This window comes from Pan troglodytes, chromosome 1 (assembly GCF_028858775.2).
Source record: "Pan troglodytes isolate AG18354 chromosome 1, NHGRI_mPanTro3-v2.0_pri, whole genome shotgun sequence".
In the NCBI taxonomy this organism is placed as follows: Eukaryota; Metazoa; Chordata; class Mammalia; order Primates; family Hominidae; genus Pan; species Pan troglodytes.
This window is the reverse complement of record NC_072398.2, coordinates 214,787,984-214,807,043: the sequence shown is the minus strand read 5'-3', so window position 1 is coordinate 214,807,043 and position 19,060 is coordinate 214,787,984. Positions and strand designations below refer to the sequence as shown.

At 51.9% G+C, this 19,060-nt stretch overlaps 1 protein-coding gene and 1 long non-coding RNA gene across 4 annotated transcripts in view; one reads left to right on the top strand and one right to left on the bottom strand.

Moving 5' to 3' along the window:
• SPATA21 (spermatogenesis associated 21) overlaps positions 1 to 19,060 on the bottom strand; it is a 41,157-nt gene that overhangs the window by 5,640 nt on the left and 16,457 nt on the right. The window contains exons 4-9 of one of the 3 annotated variants that reach the window (XM_016954857.3): positions 18,065 to 18,348; positions 17,663 to 17,711; positions 5,662 to 6,104; positions 5,179 to 5,264; positions 1,031 to 1,168; positions 44 to 115 (exon numbers count right to left, since the gene is read on the bottom strand). In XM_016954857.3, the coding sequence (XP_016810346.1) occupies positions 44 to 115; positions 1,031 to 1,168; positions 5,179 to 5,264; positions 5,662 to 6,104; positions 17,663 to 17,711; positions 18,065 to 18,348 (1,072 nt within the window). Of the gene's footprint in view, positions 1 to 43; positions 116 to 1,030; positions 1,169 to 5,178; positions 5,265 to 5,661; positions 6,105 to 6,851; positions 6,927 to 17,662; positions 17,712 to 18,064; positions 18,349 to 19,060 lie in introns of those variants that run through there. The other 2 variants (XM_024356615.2, XM_024356611.2) reach the window with 2 other exon arrangements.
• On the top strand, positions 1,166 to 18,171 carry LOC129136524 (uncharacterized). Its single transcript, XR_008538271.2, has 4 exons — positions 1,166 to 3,316; positions 6,806 to 7,000; positions 17,876 to 17,969; positions 18,084 to 18,171. It is a non-coding gene; the product is annotated as an uncharacterized LOC129136524 (long non-coding RNA).

Below are 19,060 nucleotides of genomic sequence, written 5' to 3'. Positions count from 1 at the left end.
CCCCTCCTCCAGTTCTGACTACGCTGGGCTCATCCCTGCTCACCCACAGAGCAGAAGAAGCGCCTGGTGTCTGTCATCACAGCCAAGAAGTCTTTGAAGTCCACACGACCATCTCCTGTGGAGGCCAGAGGAGTAGGGTGGGCAGGGACCTTCGGAGCAGGTCCATGCCTTGCAGCCCAGGCGTGGTTATTAGAAGTCACTGTCTGGGTCTGATTATCAAGCAGTGCATACTCAATGCAGAAAACATTGGGCACACAGGAAAGTACAAGCTGAAATTGCTCAGACCTGTAATCCCAGCACTTTGGGAGGCTGAGGTGTGTGGATCACCTGAGGTCAGGAGTTCGAGACCTACCTGGCCAACATGGTGAAACCCCGTCTCTACTAAAAATACAAAAATTAGCTAGGAGTGTTGGCACACACCTGTAATCCCAGCTACTTGGGAGGCTGAGGCAGGAGAATCGCTTGAACCTGGGACGTGGAGGTTGCAGTGAGCCAAGATCGTGCCACTGCACTCCAGCCTGGGCAACAGAGCAAGACTCTGTTGCAAAAACAAAAAAAACCAAAAAAAGGAAAAAAAGAAAAATTGTTAAGAATTTCTATGATGTTGGGCACGGTGGCTCACGCCTGTAATCCCAGCACTTTGAGAGGCTGAGGCAGGCAGATTCCTTGAGTCCAGGAGTTTGAGACCAGCCCGGGCAACAAAGACTCCATCTCTACAAAAAATAAAAAGTTAGCTGGGCATGGTAGTGCGCCTATAGCCCCAGTTACTCAGGAGGCTGAGGTGGCAGGATTGCTTGAGCCTAGGAGGTCGAGGCTGTGGTGAGCAGGGATCACAGCATTATACTCAGCCTGAGTAACAGAACCAGACCTCGTCTCAACAAGAACAACAAAGGCATTTCTAGACTGTGACAGTAGAGCATTAAACCAAGCACAGGATCCTTTAGGTGCAGAGCCTCATGCAACTGCACAGGTTTCAAGCCAGTGAAGCAGGCCCTGCCTGGGATGCAGAGTGGAGCCCTCTGCCACTCACCATTGACATCAGCACTCATCAGGGCGTCCTCCACCTGGGCCGGCGTCACAGAGAAGCCCATTAGGAGCAGGATATTCTTCAGGCTCTGTGCATCCACCTCACCAGGGCCATTGAAGATCTCAAAGTAGCTGCGGAAGGCTGTGGGGAGGGCAGGGTTATGTGGAGTGGGGGCATTTCTTGTTTCCCTCATTCATCCCATCACCCCAACCACCCTCCTGCCAGCCTCCTCCACCATCAAAAGTGAAAAGAGCTGGGTGCGTTGGCTCACGCCTGTAATCCCAACATTTTGGGAGGCCGAGGCAGGCAGATCACCTGAGGCCAGGAGTTCAAGACCAGCCTGGCCAACATGGTGAAACCCTATCTCTACTAAAGATACAAAACTTAGCTGGGCGTGGCGATGCATGACTGTTGTCCCAGCTACAACACTCAGCTAGGCTGAGATAGGAGGATTGCTTGAGCCTGGGATTTCAAGACCAGCCACGGCAACACAGGGAGACCCTATCTCTACTAAAAATAAAAATGAAAAAAACAAAACAAAAAACTGGGCATGGTGGTGCGCACCTGTAGTCCCAGCTACTGGGGAGGCTCAGACAGTAGGATCCCTTGAGCCCAGGAGATCCAGGAAGCAGTGAGCCATGATCACACCACTGCACTCCAGCTGGATCAACAGAGTAAGACCCTCTATTGACTCCAACCCAGATTTTGCAATGGGGCTGAGAAACCTGACACCACACAGTCTGACTAGTACACGGCCTTTGTATCGGTGCTGCTCTGGGACGTTCTCAGACCCTTCCCATCCTCTGCTCTGGTCCACACAATGCAGCGATCCTTGCAACCTTGTCCATCCAGATAGGTGACCAAGGTCTAGGGCACAGACTTAGTCAGAAAAACTGTCCAGTCATCTAACCTCTGAGCCTCAGTTTCCCCATTGTTACAACAGGAATAAGCATTCTACTCTTTTGAGAACATGGCTGTAAAGAGCCTAGTCCAGTGTCTGGCACATAGTAGGGTGCCCTAAAGTGGGTGGGCTACTGGCACTGAGTGGAGGCCACTAATTAGCTGAGCTGTTGGCACTCAAACCAAACCCTTGGCCTGGATATGGAATAGACAGCAGAGTGAGTCAAGGGGCCCACAGCCCTTTTTTCTTTTCTTTTTTTTTTTTTTTTTGGTGAGATGGAGTCTCACTCTGTCACCCAGGCTGGAGTACAGTGGTGCAATCTTGGCACACTGCAACCTCCGCCTCCCAGGTTCATGTGATTCTCCTGCCTCAGCCTCCCCAAGTGCTGGAGTTACAGGCATGAGCCGCTGCGCCCGGCCTGGCTCTGCCATTTAATGAGCCGGATTGCTCTTATGTTGAAGCCCTAACTCCAGTACTTCCAAATGTGCCTGTGTTTGAAGATAGGGCCTTTAAAGAGGTGAGAAAGTTAAAAAGAGGCCTTTAGGGTGGGCCCTAATCCAATCCAACTGGAGTCCTCATACAAAAAGAAAATTTGGGCTAGGTGCGATGGCTTACACCATCTACCCAGCACTTTGGGAAGCTGAGGCAGTAGAATCACTTGAGTCTGGGAGTCCGAGAACAGCCTGGGCAACATAAGAGACTCCATCTCTACAAAAAATTTTAGAAATTAGCCAGCCACAGTGGCACATGCCTGTAGTCCCAGCTACTCAGGAGGCTGAGGTGGAAGGATTACTTGATCCCCGAAGGTGGAGGCTGCAGTGAGGTAGGATCACATGACTGCATTCCAGGCTGGGTGACAGAACAAGGCCCTGTCTCAAATAAATAAATAAATAATAAACGCAAATTTGGACACACACAGAGATACCAGGGTTGCCCATTCACAGATGAAAGACCATGTGAGGACAGTGAGAAGACAGCTGTCTGGAGGCCAAGCAGGGAGGCCACAGAAGAAAGCAACCTGCCGACCCCCTGATCTTGGACTTCCAGCCTGTGACAAAAGAAATGTCTGCTGTTTCAACCATCCAGTCTGCGGTCCTTTGTTAAGGCAGCCCGTGCTGACTGGGATGGTGGGCATGGGCAGGCTGCTGCATTCATGTGAGCCTCTATATCCATATCTGTACGATGGCCATGACAACAGGGCACCCTCTTGGAAGTATTCTATGAACTCAGTGCTGGCACACAATAGCCTCTGTTAGCCTGGAAGTCTCTGACAAACAGCGCTGAATGGTAGGGAAGAGGTGGAGCTAGGATTGGTGTTGGGGCACGTGGTGACCTGTCGTGCGCAGGCACACCACAGAAGGAAAAACCAGAGCAACTCTCAGAAGCAGGTGTGATCGCTCAGAATGCCTGGTGGTTTGAGCCACTGGAGGCAGGGCAGTTGGCCCTTTAATTACCAGACAGGGATTGGGAGCTGTGGGACCTTGAGTCTCTGAGTCAAAGTGGCATGTTGTTCATGAACTGCTCAAGGAGGTGGGGCAGGGAGAGCTGCACTTAGGAAGGTGGCTAGGGAGTTGTATCTCATTATTATTATTACTATTACTATTATTATTTTTGAGACGGAGTCTCTCTCTGTCACCCAGGCTGGAGTGCAGTAGCGCGATCTTGGCTCACTGCAACCTCCACTTCCCAGGTTCAAGCGATTCTCGTGCCTCAGCACCCTGAGTAGCTGGGATTTCAGGTGCCCACCACCACACCGGGCTAATTTTTGTATTTTTAGTAGAGACAGGGTTTCACCATGTTGGTCAGGCTGGTCTCGAACTCCTGACCTCGTGATCCACCCGCCTAAGCCTCCCAAAGTGCTGGGATTACAGGTGTGAACCACTGCTCCCGGTTGGAGTTGTATATTATTTTATTTTTAAGAGACAGGGTCTTGCTCTGTCGCCCAGGCTGGAGTGTAGTGGCATAATCGTAGCCCACCATAACCTCGAACTCCTGAGCTCAAGTGATCCTCCCACCTCAGCCTCCTGGGTAGCTGGGACTACAGGCTTATGCTACCATGTCCAGCTAATTTTTAAATTTTTTGTAGATGTGGGGGTCTTACTATGTTGCTTAGGCTAGTCTTGAACTCCTGGCCTCAAGCGATCCTCCTGCCTCAGGCTCCCAAAGTGCTGGGATTATAGGCATGAGCCACTGTGCCCAGCCCTGGTAGAGGGTTTTAATACTAAAAGGGGTGAACTTCAAGGATGGGGTCACAGGGAGCTAGTGAGAGCATCCAGCGAAGACAGAGGAAGGGGCCGCTGTGGCCAAGAGGGTTGCAGGCTTTGGGGAGGAGTAGGGGATGGAAGGAGGATGTACATCCATTCTTCTAGGGCCAGGGTGATGGGGGAGTGGGGTCACAGGGCCCCTTCCTGAGGACAATAGAGAGCAGGGTAGGTGTTCAGAACTTTTTAACTTTTTGGTGAAGGTGAGATGCAGTGGGAATGGGGTACATGTTTAGGCTGGTGGCCTTGTTTAATGGTGAGGGACCATCTAGGATGGGCAGGGCTCCTGGAGCCCTGTCTCCCATCCAGGGTGCTCTGAAGAGGACCAATAGAGCAGGCTTGGGTTAAGGGAAGGAGAAACTATTCCAAAACCGAAAGCACTGTGCAGGGCATCTGTCATTCTCTCAGAGAGGCAGCTCTGGCACAGGGAGGGTGCTGGACTTCGAGTCAGAAGACCTAGCACGAGGCTGGGCGCGGTGGCTCACGCCTGTAATTCCAGACTTTGGGAGGCTGAGGTGGGTGGATCACTTGAGTTCAGGAGTTCGAGACCAGCCTGGCCAACATGGTGAAACTCTGTCTCTACTAAAAATACAAAAATTAGCCGGGCGTGATGTCACACATCTGTAATCTTAGCTATTCAGGAGGTTGAGGTAGGAGAATCGCTTGAACCCTGGAGGCAGATGTTGCAGTGAGCTGAGATCGCACCACTGCACTCCAGCCTGGGTGACAGAGCGAGACTCTGTCTCAAAAAAAAAAAAAAAGACCCAGCATGAGTTCTGGCCCCCCCAACCCAGCAGCTTTGTGAGCTGGAGCCAATCCCCTACCCTGCCCTGCCCCATAGGCCAAGTGCAGAAAACCCCTGCTGGGTCTGCTACACATGGCGGCAGCCGTGTGATCTGGAAAGCACCCCAGTCCGCCCTGCGCCTATAAACCCCCAAGGACCAAGGGTCCTGCCTGTGCTGGGACCTCCCTGACCTCCCTGCCCTCACCTTCCTCTTGCTTCAGGGTCAGTTGCTCCTCGGACTTCTCCCGGTTTTGATAAAGCTTTTGGAGGCTCTGCTCTTCCAGCTCCTGCCTGCAGAGGACAGAACCCCGACCCAGGGCAACATCCGGCTGCCCACCCTGCTGATAGCTAGGGGAGGGGTTGGGGGAGCCTGCAGGAGGAGGTCGTGGGGGAGGCTTTGGGGAGCCCGGAGAGATCAAGAATGGCAGGAAAAAGGAGATCCAGAGGAGAAGTGGGACAGAGGAGAGGTGACTAGAGGGAGACCCTTTCGGGGGAGTTAGAAAAGGGGTCAGAAGTGGGAGAGGAGGCAGAGACATGGGAGATGCGGAGAGGAGACACATGAGGAGAAATGGAGAGAGGGGGACACACGAGGGAACAGGCAGGTGCAGGGACAGGGACCTGCATCCGGGACAAGGCTCTGATCTTGGGGCCTTTCAGGAGCGGGCGGGTGAGCAGCGGGGGCTCCTACCGCGCCTTGGCGTAGCTCAGGGTTCTCTCGCTGCTCTGGTGCAAGAGTTCCATCCTTCTCCAGCCCAGGTCCAGGGCAGGGCCCAGCAGGACAGGGCAAGGCATGGAGGTGGGGACCGGGGCTCCCATGGGGGCAGGTTCTGGCCCGGGAGCTGGCAGCCGGGCCCACGATGGGCCGCTGGCAGGGACCGAGGCAGGGGTCTGAGGCAGGCTTGGAGCTGAGGTGGGCACCGGGGTCAGGGTCCTGGGCGACTTCTGGGCTGTCTGGGACCGGGCCTTCGAGGCTCTCCGATGGGAGGCCTCCATTTTCTCCACCTCCAGCAAGCACTTCATGAAGCCCTGCCGGAAGTTCCCGAGGCTCTGTGTCCCTGCAGCCACCGCGGGCTTCTGAGGCTGCTGCTGCGCACGGTCTGGCTCCTGCCTCTCTCCAATGTCCCTCACCTCCTGGGGATAGGGGAGGGGATCCAGGAGGCCTCTAGTGGGCCAGAGTGTCCCACAAATCTCCTCCCTGCCATCCCCTCTCCAGAGATCCTCAGACTGCCCCTTACCCTCTGAGCCTTTGGAGGATGTACCCCAAATCTCACATGCACCCCACTGTGCTCCTGCCCCACGTCCTCCCCAACACTTGACTTGCCACATCCAAGTGAGCTGTATTTTTTTTTTTTGAGACAGGGTTTTACTCTGTCACTCAGGCTGGAGTGCAGTGGTGTGATCTCAGCTCATTGCAGCCTTGACCTTCCAGGCTCGAGTGATCCTCCCACCTCAGCCTCCAGAGAAGCTGGGACTACAGCCGCGCACTACAACGCCCAGCTAATCTTTTTTTTTTTTTTTTTTTTTTTTTTGAGACGAAGCCTTGCTCTGTTGCCCAGGCTGGAGTGCAGTGGTGTGATCTTGGCTCACAGCAACCTCCACCTCCCAGGTTCAAGCGATTCTCCTGTCTCAGCCTCCTAAGTGGCTGGGACTGCAGGTGTGCACCACCATGCCCAGCTAATTTTTATATTTTTAGCAGAGATGGGGTTTTGCCACGTTGGCCAGGCTGGTCTCCAACTCCTGACCTCACATGATTTGCCTGCCTCAGCCTCCCAAAGTGCTGGGATTACAGGCATGAGCCACTGCACCCGGCCTAATCTTTGTATTTTTTGTAGAGACAGGGTTTCACCATGTTGCCCAGGCTGGTCTGGAACTCCTGACCTCAAGTGATCCTCCGCCTTGCCCTCCCAAAGTGCTGGGATGACAAGCGTGTTCCACCGCGCCCGGCTGAGCCATGGTCTTGAGTGAGTTACTCCTGGTCCCACCACTTGGCTTTGTTCATGCCTGTTGTCTGCCCTCCTGACCAGAAGGTAAGCAATATGAGGGCAGGATCTTGGCTGCCTCTTTTATTCCTGTACACCCACTTCTCATTCACTCAGCAACCCCAGTCTCTCTTGCACCTGTTCCCTCCCCTCAGAGGGACTGGCTGTCCCCATTCTGCCTCTTGCCAGGCCAGGCTTTTCTCCCAATCAAAGATACTGTGCTTACCACACACTCTCTCTTCCTAAGTTATCAACTTCGCTTTCCCCACCAGATTACTCCTATCAGCATGTAAATATATTATCATCTTCCCTCTTTTATTTTGAAAGAAATAGGGTCTCGTTTTGTTGCCCAGGCTGGAAGGCAGTGACACGATCTCAGCTCACTGCCACCTTGAATTCCTGGACTCAAGAGATAATCCCACCTCAGCCTCCCAAGTAGCTGGGACTACAGGTGCTCACCACCAGGCCTGGCTAATATTTTAATTTTTTGTAGAGACAGGGTCTTGTCTTGCCCAGGCTGGTCTCAAAACCCTTGGCCCAAATGATCCTCCTACCTCAGCCTCCCAAAGTGCTGGGATTACAGATGTGTGCCACCAAAACCGGCTAATCTTCCTTCTTTAAGAACAAAACAGGCCGGGCAAGGTGGCTCACGCCTGTAATCCCAGCACTTTGGGAGGCCGAGGCAGGCGGATCACAAGGTCAGGAGATCGAGACCATCTTGACTAACATAGTGAAACCCCGTCTCTACTAAAAATACAAAAAATTCGCCGGGTGTGGTGGCAGGTGCCTGTAGTTCCAGCTACTAAGGAGGCTGAGGCAGGAGAATGGCATGAACCCAGGAGGCAGAGGTTGCAGTGAGCCGAGACCGTGCCATTGCACTCCAGCCTGGGTGACAGAGCAAGACTCTGTCTCAAAAAAAAAAAAAAAAAAAAAGAACAAAACAAAGTCTCCTGATACCACCCCACCCCTGATCATCCCAGTTCTCTGCTCCCCTTCTATTGCAAAATTCCTTGAAAGCGTTGGCTGTCCTGACTCCCCACTTCCATCTCCAATCAGGCTCTGCCCAGCACTCCCCAAAGCTGCTCTCGCCATGCCACGGTCAGATCTCTGCCTTCATCTGAGTTGACCCCTTGGCAGCATTAGACACAGATGCCCATTCACTCTGTCCTTCTGGAAATGCTCCCTTCTCTAGACTCCCGCCCCTCACTGGCTGCTCTGCCCCTGCCTCCGGTGCTGGCTCCCCCTCACTTGTGCTCCATTTCTCAGTGTTGCAGAGACGCAGGGATTTGTCCTCAGTCCTTCCCCTGCTCTGGACTCCCTCCCTCCCTAAAAGTCATCCTGCTGCCCATGACTCCATTTTCCTCACATTTCTTTGTCCTTCCTAATACCAGACGTCCTCCTTGACATCTCTTCTTGGGTGTCTAGAACAGGACCAAAGCAGAGACCCCAGGTTCCTCTCATCTGCTGCTACCCAGGCTCGTGTCTCACTTCATGACACCCCTGGTGGCTCAGGCCCCAGACCTAGAGTCCTTTTATTCTTTTCCAACTTTTTTTTTCTGTGATAACATACACGTAACATTTACCATCTTTGTTTGTTTGTTTTGAGACAGAGTCTCACTCTGTTGCCCAGGCTGGAGGGTAGTGGCACGATCTTGGCTCACTGCAACCGCTGCCTCCCGTGTTCAAGCAATTCTCCTGCCTCAGCCTCCCAAGTAGCTGGGATCACAGGTGTGTACCACCAGGCCCGGCTAATTTTTGTATTTTTAGTAGAGACAGCATTTTACCATGTTGGCCAAACTGGTCTCGAACTCCTGACCTCAGGTGATCTGCCTGCCTCGGCCTCCAAAAGTGCTGGGATTACAGGCATGAGCCACCATATCCAGCCACATTTACCAACTTAACGATTTCCTTCCTTTCTTTCTTTCTTTCTTTCTTTCTTTCTTTCTTTCTTTCTTTCTTTCTTTCTTTTTTTAGATAAAGTCTTGCTCTGTCGCCAGGCTGGAGTGTGGTGGCGTGATCTTGGCTCACTGCAACCTCCAGGGTTTGAGCAATTCCCCTGCCTCAGCCTCCTGAGTAGCTGGGACTACAGGTGTGCACTACCATACCCGGCTAGTTTTTTGTATTTTAGTAGAGACAGGGTTTCACCATGTTGGCCAGGATGGCCTGGATCTCCTGACCTCTTGATCCGCCCGCCTTGGCCTCCCAAAGTGCTGGGATTATAGGCGTGAGCCACCACGCCCGGCCAACGATTTTTTTTTTTAGAGACAGGGTCCTGCTATGTTGCCCAGGCTGGTCTTTTCATCTTGTAGAACAGAAACTCCATATCCATTAAATAATAACCTCCCATCACCACTCCCCCGGGCCCTGGCAACTACCATTTCCACCTCCTGTCTCTACAGATTTGACTAAGAATCTCATATAAGCAGAATTGCTTTGTGTTTTTGTGACTGGCTTATTTCACTTAGCATAACATCCTCAAAGCTCATCCATGTGGCAGCATGTGTCAGAATTTCCTCCCTTTTTAAGGCTGAATAATAGTCTATTGTACGTACAGACCACATTTGGCATATCCATTCATCTGTCAATGGACACTTGAGTTGCTTTCATCTGTTATCCGTTGTGAATAACACTGCTATGAACATGGGTGTACAAAGATCTCCTTGAGACCCTGCTTTCAGTTCTCTGGGGTATATACCCAGAAATGGAGTTTCAGCATCATATAGTAATTCTATCTTTAATTTTCTGAGGAACTACCATCTTTCTCTTCTCTTCTTTTTCTTTTCTTTTCTTTTCTTTTTTGAGACAGAGTTTCACTCTTGTTGCCCAGGCTGGAGTACAATGGCGTGATCTTGGCTCACCGCAACCTCCACCTCCCAGGTTCAAGCGATTCTCCTGCCTCAGCCTCTGGAGTAGCTGGGACTACAGGTGCGTGCCACCATGCCTGGCTAATTTTTGTATTTTTAGTAGAGAGAGGGTTTCGCTATATTGGCCAGGCTGGTCTTGAACTCCTGACCTCAAGCGATCTGCCTGCCTCGGCCTCCCAAAGTGCTGGGATTACAGGTGTGAGCCACCATGCCCAGCCTATCATACTGTTTACCACAGTAGCTGTACCATTTCACATTCCCACCAGCAGTACACAGATGTTCCAGTTTCTCCACATCCTTGTCAACACTTGTTATTTTCTGGTTTTTTTTTTCTTGTTTATAGCAGTCGTCCTGATGAGTGTGAGCCTAGAGTTCTTTTTTTTTTTATTTTTTTGGGACAGAGTCTCGCTCTGTTGCCCAGGCTGGAGTGCAGTGGTGCAATCTTGGCTCACTGCAACCTCCGCCTCCCGGGTTCAAGTGATTCTCGTGCCTCAGCCTCCCGAGTAGGTGGGATCACAGATGTGCGCCACCACAGCCTGGCTAATTTTTTTGTATTTTTAGTGGAGACAGGGTTTTACCATGTTGCCTCGGCTGGTCTTGAATTCCTGGCCTCAAGTGATCTGCCCACCTCAGCCACTCAAAGTGTTGGGATTACAGGCGTGAGCCACCGCACCCAGCCTAAACTGTATTTATTTATTTACATGTTAATGGTCTAGACTTTCTGCCAACTAGGTCACAAGCTCCATTCACCATGAAATCCCCAGTTTCACAACTGTTTTTGGTATGTTGTCCTCAACATGTATGTTAACTAAACACTGATTATTTCAGTTTTCTCAGTGACGTCTGAGAAGCAAGATAATGTAAATAATGCACTTGGACAGAGTAAACGCTCAGCAAACAGTACGGTTGAAAATAATCATAGCTGGACGGGCGCGGTGGCTCACGCCTGTAATCCCAGCACTCTGGGAGGCTGAGGCAGGCAGATCACCTGAGGTTGGGAGATCGAGACCAGCCTGACCAACATGGAGAAGCCCCGTCTCTGCTAAAAATACAAAATTAGCTGGGGTTGTTCGCATGCCTGTAATCCCAGCTACTCGGGAAGGCTGAGGCAGGAGAATCGCTTAAACCTGGGAGGCGGAGGTTGAGGTGAGCCGAGATCACACCATTGCACTTTAGCCTGGGCAACAAGAGCGAAACCTCATCTCAAAAAAAAAAAAAAAAAAAAGATTCTAGTTGAGTATTCTGACAGCCTAGAAAAGAGACCCATTTTCCCATGTCGAAGACTCCTTTAATTGTTTTCCTGAATTAAGGGCAAATGCTCAATTTCTGTCAAGCCTAAAACAAACTAGCAATTAAAAGCAGTTCTGGGCCAGGCGCAGTGGCTCATGCCTGTAATCCTAACACTTTCGGATGCTGAGGCAGGTGGATCGCTTGAGCTCAGGAGTTCGAGAAGAGCCTGGGCAACATGGTGGGACCCTGTCTCTACAGAAAATACAAAAATTAGCCAGGCATGATGGCTCGCGCCTGTACTATCAGCTACTTGAAGGGGCTAAGGTGGGAGGATCACTTGAGCCCAGGAGGCGGAGGTTGCAGTGAGCCAAGATTGTGCCACTGCACTCTAGCACTCTGGGCGGCAGAATGTGACCCTCAAAAAAAAAAAATCAGTTCTGGGGCTCCTGCTCCATTGTGATATTGGGGCCCAAGATGGTGGCCATGAATCCAGCCTCACTGTCATCATGGCCCTCCGGGGACTCCCCATGGCCCTCTGGGGACTACAGGGCTTCCAAAGTCTGGGGCCTCTGCCCCTGTTGCAGATACAGACTCTGAGCCCCAAGGTGGGTAGAAGTCTGTCTCAGAATGTCTCCTATTATTATTATTATTATTCTTTTTTAGAGACGGAGTCTCGCTCTGTCACCCAGGCTGGAGTGTGTTAGTGTGATCTCAGCTCACTGCAAGCTCCGCCTCCCGGGTTCACGCCATTCTCCTGCCTCAGCCTCCTGAGTAGCTGGGACTACAGGCGCCCGCCACCATGCCCGGCTAATTTTTGTATTTTTAGTAGAGACGGGGTTTCACCATGTTAGCCAGGATGGTCTCGATCTCCTGACCTTGTGATCCGCCCACCTCGGCCTCCCAGAGTGCTGGGATTACAGGCGTGAGCCACCACACCCGGCCAAATGTCTCCTATTATTTCAGGATCCAGCACCAAGTTTTGCTCCCAGCAGGCGCTCAGCCTGTGGGTGAACGATGGTGCCAAGGCCCTGACATCTTTCCCTCCAGCTTCTCCAACCCTCACACACCTGGATTCCTCCTTCTGCCTTCTCTGAGCCCCTTCCACCTGGCACCAGGTGTCCTGAACAGGCCACTGCATTGACGTCTGTGCAGCTCTTCTGTCACTGCTCTGCTACCCCCGAGCCTGCAGGGGCTCCCTGTGACTGTCACACCCATCCCTTCATCCATCTGTGCCACAAGTGCAGTCACGTGGGTACAGGGGTGCCTAGTGCCCAGCCTCGGGGTGCTCTAGTCTAGTATTTCTTCCTAGGCCCAGCTTTTTGCAAGGTGTTAAGAGTGTCATTGAAGTGCTAAGGCCAAATGCTTCACTCCATGACTGTGCAGGATGGGTCTCTGGTGCAGGTGGGCCTCGGACCCACCCAGTTCTCTCTCATTTCTCACTTGTAGTTCTGAAGATTACACAGTTAAAGAATGTGGTGGGGGCCGGGCACGGTGGCTCATGCCTGTAATCCCAGCACTTTGGGAAGCTGAGGCGGGTGGATCATTTGAGGTCAGGAGTTCAAGACCAGCCTGGCCAACATGGCGAAACTCTGTCTCTATTAAAAATACAAAAATTAGCCACACGTGGTGGTATATGCCTGTAATCTCAGCTACTCGGGAGGCTGAGGCGGGAGAATTGCTTGAACCCGGGAGGTGGAGGTTGCAGTGAGCTGAGATCACACCACTACAGCACTCCAGCCTGGGCGACAGAGAGAGACTCCATCTCAAAAAAAAAAAAAAGAATGTGGTGGGAATGCAATATCCTAAGATAGGGAGGGACTGGCTGGAACACCCCAGGATCTGTTCCACTCCCCTGAGCCCCAGAAATAGGATGGCCTTCAAGGCTTTAGCCCAGCAAATCATGTCACCTTGATGTATAAAACCCAGGGTGGGCTGCTTTCTGCGGTCCCTCAGCAAGTGCGGCACACGCAGACAAGACTCCCTCTGCCCCAGACAGCTTTCCTGAGCCTTGGGGCCCAGGCTCACAGTGGATCCTAGGCTTCTATTGTCCTTTGTTGCCCATCTTTAGTAATAAACTCACTTTTATAACATGTATGCATGGGTATTCTGCCTCACTGGACTCAAGACAAGTTGGTAACCAGTACACAGTGAGCCTGCCTCACATCCTGGAGGCTTCATATCACAGCCAGTCTAGCTTTTCAGCCGCTCTGTCCATTGTATCCAATATGCTTGTCCCACGAGGCCCAGATGATGGCCCTCTCCATCGTCACTTTTCATTCACCTTCCTTCCCATCTCTGTAACTTTCCTTGTGATGGGTCTGCTGCCTGGCTGCCCTTTCTTTTCTTTGCCTTTTTTTTTTTGAGACGGAGTTTCAAAACTCCGTCCAGAGTGCAAAAAACATTGCACTCTGCCTAGGCTAGAGTGCAATGGCAAGATCTTGGCTCACTGCAGCCTCTGCCTCCTGGGTTCAAATGATTCTCCTGCCTCAGCCTCCCAAGTAGCTGGTACTACAGGTGCCTGCCACCACGCCCAGCTAATTTTTTTGTGGGCTTTTTTTTTTTTTGAGACAAAGTCTCGCTCTTGTTCCCCAGGCTGGAGTGCGATGGCACGATCTTGGCTCACTGCAACCTCTGCCTCCCAGGTTCAAGCGATTCTCTCCTGAATAGCTGGGATTACAGGCACCTGCCACCACGCCTGGCTAATTTTTTTGTATTTTTAGTAGACACGGGTTTTTTTTCCCCATGTTGGCCAAGCTGGTCTCGAACTCCTGACCTCAGGTGATCCGCCCACCTCGGCCTCCCAAAGTGCTGGGATTACAGGCATGAGTCACCGTGCCCGGCCATTTTTTGTGTTTTTAATAGAGATGGGGTTTCACCATGTTGACCTGGTTGGTCTTGAACTACTGACCTCAGGTGATCCGCCCACCTCAGCCTCCTAAAGTGTTGGGATTACAGGCGTGAGCCACTCACTGCACCTGGCCCTGGGTGCCCTTTCTACTCCCTGGCTCTGTCCGTATTCCGTTCCCTCCGTATGGCCTAATATCAGTCCTCCCTCTCCAGAAAGCTACCTGCTGGCCCCAGGGCTCCTCTGAGTGCCTGCAGGACTTCCTGTCCAGGACCTCTCATCTCTTGTGGTGCCACCAGCTCAGCTGCATCCTCCAGAGCAGGGAGCAGGGGCCCTCCCCGGCTTTCCTTGTCCTTTCTCTCCAAGCACTGGGCCTGGTATGCCACAGACACTCAGTCTGTACTTGCAGAGCTAAATTGTGCCCTCTCCTCTTCTCCCCCACAGTATCCAGCCCACGCTTTGCATGGGGTAGGGATGGGGTAAAAGGCAGAAACACACAGGCAAGGAATAGTTCTTATTTCTCTCTCTCTTTTTTTTATTTTTATTTTTTTTGAGACGGAGTCTCGCTCTGTCGCCCAGGCCGGAGTGCAGTGGCGTGATCTCGGCTCACTGGAAGCTCTGCCTCCTGGGTTCACGCCATTCTCCTGCCTCAGCCTCCCAAGTAGCTGGGACTACAGGTGCCCGCCACCATGCCCAGCTAATTTTTTTGTATTTTTAGTAGAGAAGCGGTTTCACCTTGTTAGCCAGGATGGTCTCGATCTCCTGACCTCGTGATCCTCCTGCCTCAGCCTCCCAAAGTGCTGGGATTACAAGCGTGAGCCACCATATCCTCTCTTTTTTTTTTTTTCCAAGACAGAGTCTTGCTCTGTTTCTCAGGCTGAAGTGCAGTGGCGCTATCTTGGCTCACTGCATCCTCTGCCTCACGGGTTCAAGTGACTCTCCTGCCTCAGCCTCCAAAGTAGCTGGGACTACAGGTGCACGCCACCATGCCCCACTAATTTTTGTATTTTGGCCAGGCTGGTCTTGAACCCCTGACCTCAGGTGATCCACTTGCCTCGGCCTCCCAAAGTGCTTGGATTACAGGCATAAGCCACTGCATCCAGCCTAGTTCTTATTTCTCATCTGACTTCTCACTAGTCTGGAGAGGTACCTCATCTTATTCCCATCCATTCATTTATTCAACACATTCCTGTTGAGTACCTACCACGTGCTGGGCATTGTTTGAGGCACAAAGCATAGAGGAGTAAGTCAACTAGCAAGGCTGCCCTCAGGGAGCTTGCGTTCTAGATAATGAATAGGTTGGCAACTTAAAGATAATGTCGGAGGGAGAAAGTACTACAAAGACAATAAAACAGGACAATGTGATAGGCTGAGTGTGGCTGACAGGCTCCTTGAGATGGCTGGCCAGGGAAGGCCTTGTGGAAAAACTGATGTCGAAATTGAAAGTGAACGACTCAAGAGAGCCGTAAGACTGTCTATGAAGAGGAGTTCAGGCACAGGAACATTCAAAGGCCCTGGGGTGAGACTAGGCTTAGCATATTCAAGGGCTGGAGGTTAGACCAGAGTGGCTAGACATAGGGCTTTATGGCTCTTGGTGAAGATTTTGGATCTTATTCTAAGAAGATGAGGCTTGGACTAGGGTAATGAAAGAGGGAGTGGAAGGAAGGGACGGATTCAGGATTTATTTTGTAGGTAGCACTAAACAGGGCTTGTTGACACGTGAAAGGATTATAGAGGGAAAAGGAGGAATCAGAGGTGATTTTGAGCTGGGTTGCATGAGCCCCTTGGGTGAGAAAGGCAGTGTCATTTGCTGGGCTGAAGAAGACTGCTGTGGTCATGTTTGAGAAGTGAATTAGCCAGCCAGAGGGAATTCAAGCAGGCCATTGGATATATGAACATGGAATTTAAAGGCAAGGTCTATGGCTGGGCATGGTGGCTCACGCCTGTGATCCCAGCAGTTTGGGAGGCTGAGGCGGGCGGATCACCGGAGGTAAGGAGTTCGAGAGCAGCCTGACCAATATGGTGAAACCCCGTCTTTACTAAAAATAGAAAAATTAACCGGGTGAGGTGGTGCTTGCCTGTAATCCCACCTACTCGGGAGTCTGAGGCAAGAGAATTGCTTGAACCTCAGAGACAGAGGTTGCAGTGAGCTGAGATTGCGCCACTGCACTTCAGCCTGGGCAACAGAGACTCTGTCAATTCAAAAAAAGAAAAAGGCAAAGTCTCACCTGAAGATATGGATTTGGGAATCATCAGAGGGACTGAATGAGATCATCCAGGGAGAGAATGGAGATGGGAGACCAGAGGGTGGAGCCTCGAGGGTGGAGAAGATGAGGAGGAACTAGGGAGGGAGACTGGGAAGGAGTTGCTAGTGACATGGGAGGAGAACCAAGGTAGGGCTGTCACGGAGCCTGGAGAAGGCAGCATTGAGGAGACAGGGAGCCACTGTGTCTTCTGCTGTTGCGAGGTGGGCTCTGTAAGGACAGAGCTCTTCCATTTGATAAGCCAGATGGAGATTATGGCGACCCCGATAAAAGCTCTCATATGGGGATGTGTTGAGAAAAGACAAGCGGAGGAGGTGAGGGGGACAATTATTGAGGGATGGGGCTGCAAAGGGGAGCAAAGAAAGACGGCTTTTGACGCCAGGTATGTTTGTGCACGCCTGTAGTCCCAGCTACTCAGGAGGCTGAGACTAGCTTGAACCCGGGAGGTGGAGGTTGCAGTGAGCCGTGATCACACCACTGCACTCCAGCCTGGGCAACAGAGACTCTGTCTCAAAAAAAAGGAAAGAAAGAAAGGCAGCTTTTGATATTGTGGAGGCTGAGCCATGTTTGTATGCTGATGGAATCGTCCTGTAGTAACGCAGAGAGGGATCATGTGGTGGGGGGAGGGGACGAGAGCTAATGAATAAATGGGGAGACAGCCATGGGAGCAGGGGCCCATCTTCACAGCTCCCATTGCAGCCAAATCAAGGCAGGGAGGGTGGTGGGTTTGGGGATGCTTCTTCTCTTCTGATGCTTCTGTTTGTCAGTGACACATGAGTGAGATGAGGGGCGTGGGGGATGCTGTTGTGAAATGATGACCTGGAGCGGAGGGGAGGGCGGTGTGGCCAAGGAAAAGTGAGACTTGCAGGCAGCATCTGACATGAGTGGTTAATGCTTGAAAGTGAAACCCATCAATAAGACAGGATGTTCTCCAACCGCATTAAGCTGCTCAACATGGGTACAAGGCTGAGTGAGTTTAGCCAGGGTGGGGTTTTGCCAATGAACAGAACAGGATGAGACAGGGCAGATGCTGGCAGGGCATGCATGCTAGTGACTGTGTATTTGCAGGTTGCCTGGTCAGGTCAAAGAACTAGGAAGTGGCAGAGCTTGGGGAGGGAAGGATGGCTGGGAGGGGTCGGGGAAGCCTCCCAGATGTTCAGGGATGCTTTGGATTGTGTGGCTGTGGCCGAGGGCAAATGGGTGGAAGAAATCCATGCTGATGTGGAACAAGCCACCACCTGGGATGAACCCAAGGGCTCCAGAGTGTAAGAGCATTCTTGATGCCCACCCAGAATACACACACATGCATACACACAGGCACAGGCACACACACACACACGTGTGCACATCCATGTGCACTTTAACACACAGCCACACTAACCTTCCTTGGTTTGACTCCAAATAGGGGTTTGACGCGCCACATCCGCTTCTGCCCTCTTCCTCCTCCTGATCCCCCCTGCCCTTCTCCTACACAGCTCGTCCCCATTCCCCCTATGGCCCTACTTACTGGTGGAGGAAGAGGCCCCGGTGCTGGGTGGGTCTCCACAGCCTCACCCCTGAATAGAAGAGAAACCCCCAGGTAGGGGAAGCGCTCAGCTGAAGGTTTGCCCCCCTGCCCTCCCCTCTCAGCCCCCAGGACACTCAGTTCCACCCCAGCCTCATCCCCTTGGCCTTCTCATCTCAGGGGGCTCCTTATGTCCCCACATCCTCATATATACAGGCTCATGGAACCAAGAATTCTGGTATTCCAGCCACTACACAGATGGGGAAATTGAGACTCAGCGGAGCATGACTTGCCCAAGGTCCTCTACCAGGTCAGGAGCAGTCTGGACTAGAATTCACCCCACCTGAAACTCAGCAGAAGAGCATCCTTATTGGGGGCAGGGGATGGCACTGGATGATGACTTACCCTCCTTTTGCTTTTTTAGGTCCAGGCATGGATGGCAGGAAGGGGTTGACTGTCTTTTCCTCTGGAGCCACGACGGACATTGGGGGCATTGCTTCCTGAGAGCTGTCCCCATGTCCCCCTGGGCTGGGCTCTGGCGGAGCCTCCTGTGGCCTGATGTGTGGGACACCTGCCTCCTTGGGGTGCTTGCCTCCCAGTGGCTGGCCATGGCTGGCCAAGCGGCAGCAAGGCTCTGCTGGCTGCACCATGTCTGCCTGGTGACTGAGGGTGGATTGATATCCGGAGCCATCAAGGACAAGGACACCACGGCTGGGGAGCTCCATCCTCGTTCCCATGTGAACCTCAATGCTCCAGGTGAACTGGAGACCAGTTATTACACACTTATTAGGGTCCCAGCACTTCAGGCATCATCTTACTTAATTCTCCTAGTGCCCCTAGAAGGTAGCACAGGTACTCCCACATTTTGAGGGGTGAGGAAATTGAAGCCCAGAGAAGGCGTGGCCTACCCAAAGAACCACACTTCCCTATGGGAGTGGAATGAGAGCCTGGAAAATTGAGAAGATCCCCTTTAAATAGGGTTTTCCTTTGTGTGTGTGTGTATTTTTTTTTTTTTTTTTTTTTTTGAGACAAGTCTCACTCTGTCACCCAGGCTGGAGTGCAGTGGCAAGAACACAGCTCATTGTAGCCTTGACCTCCTGAGCTCAAGGGATCCCCCTGCTTCAGCCTCCCAAGTAGCTGGGACTACAAATACCTGTCACCATGCCTGGCTGATATTTTTTAATTTTTGGTAGAGATGAGGTCTCACTATGTTGCTCAGGCTGGTCTTGAACTCCTGGGCTCAAGCATTCCTCCTGCCTCAGCCTCCCAAAGTGCTGGGATTACAGGCATCAGTCACCATGCTCAGCCTTAATGGGATTTTCCAAGGGATACTTCAAAGAACAAGAATCCTTCATGAGCCTCCTTAAAAAGAGGAGGTTTTGGCCAGGTGTGGTGGTACAC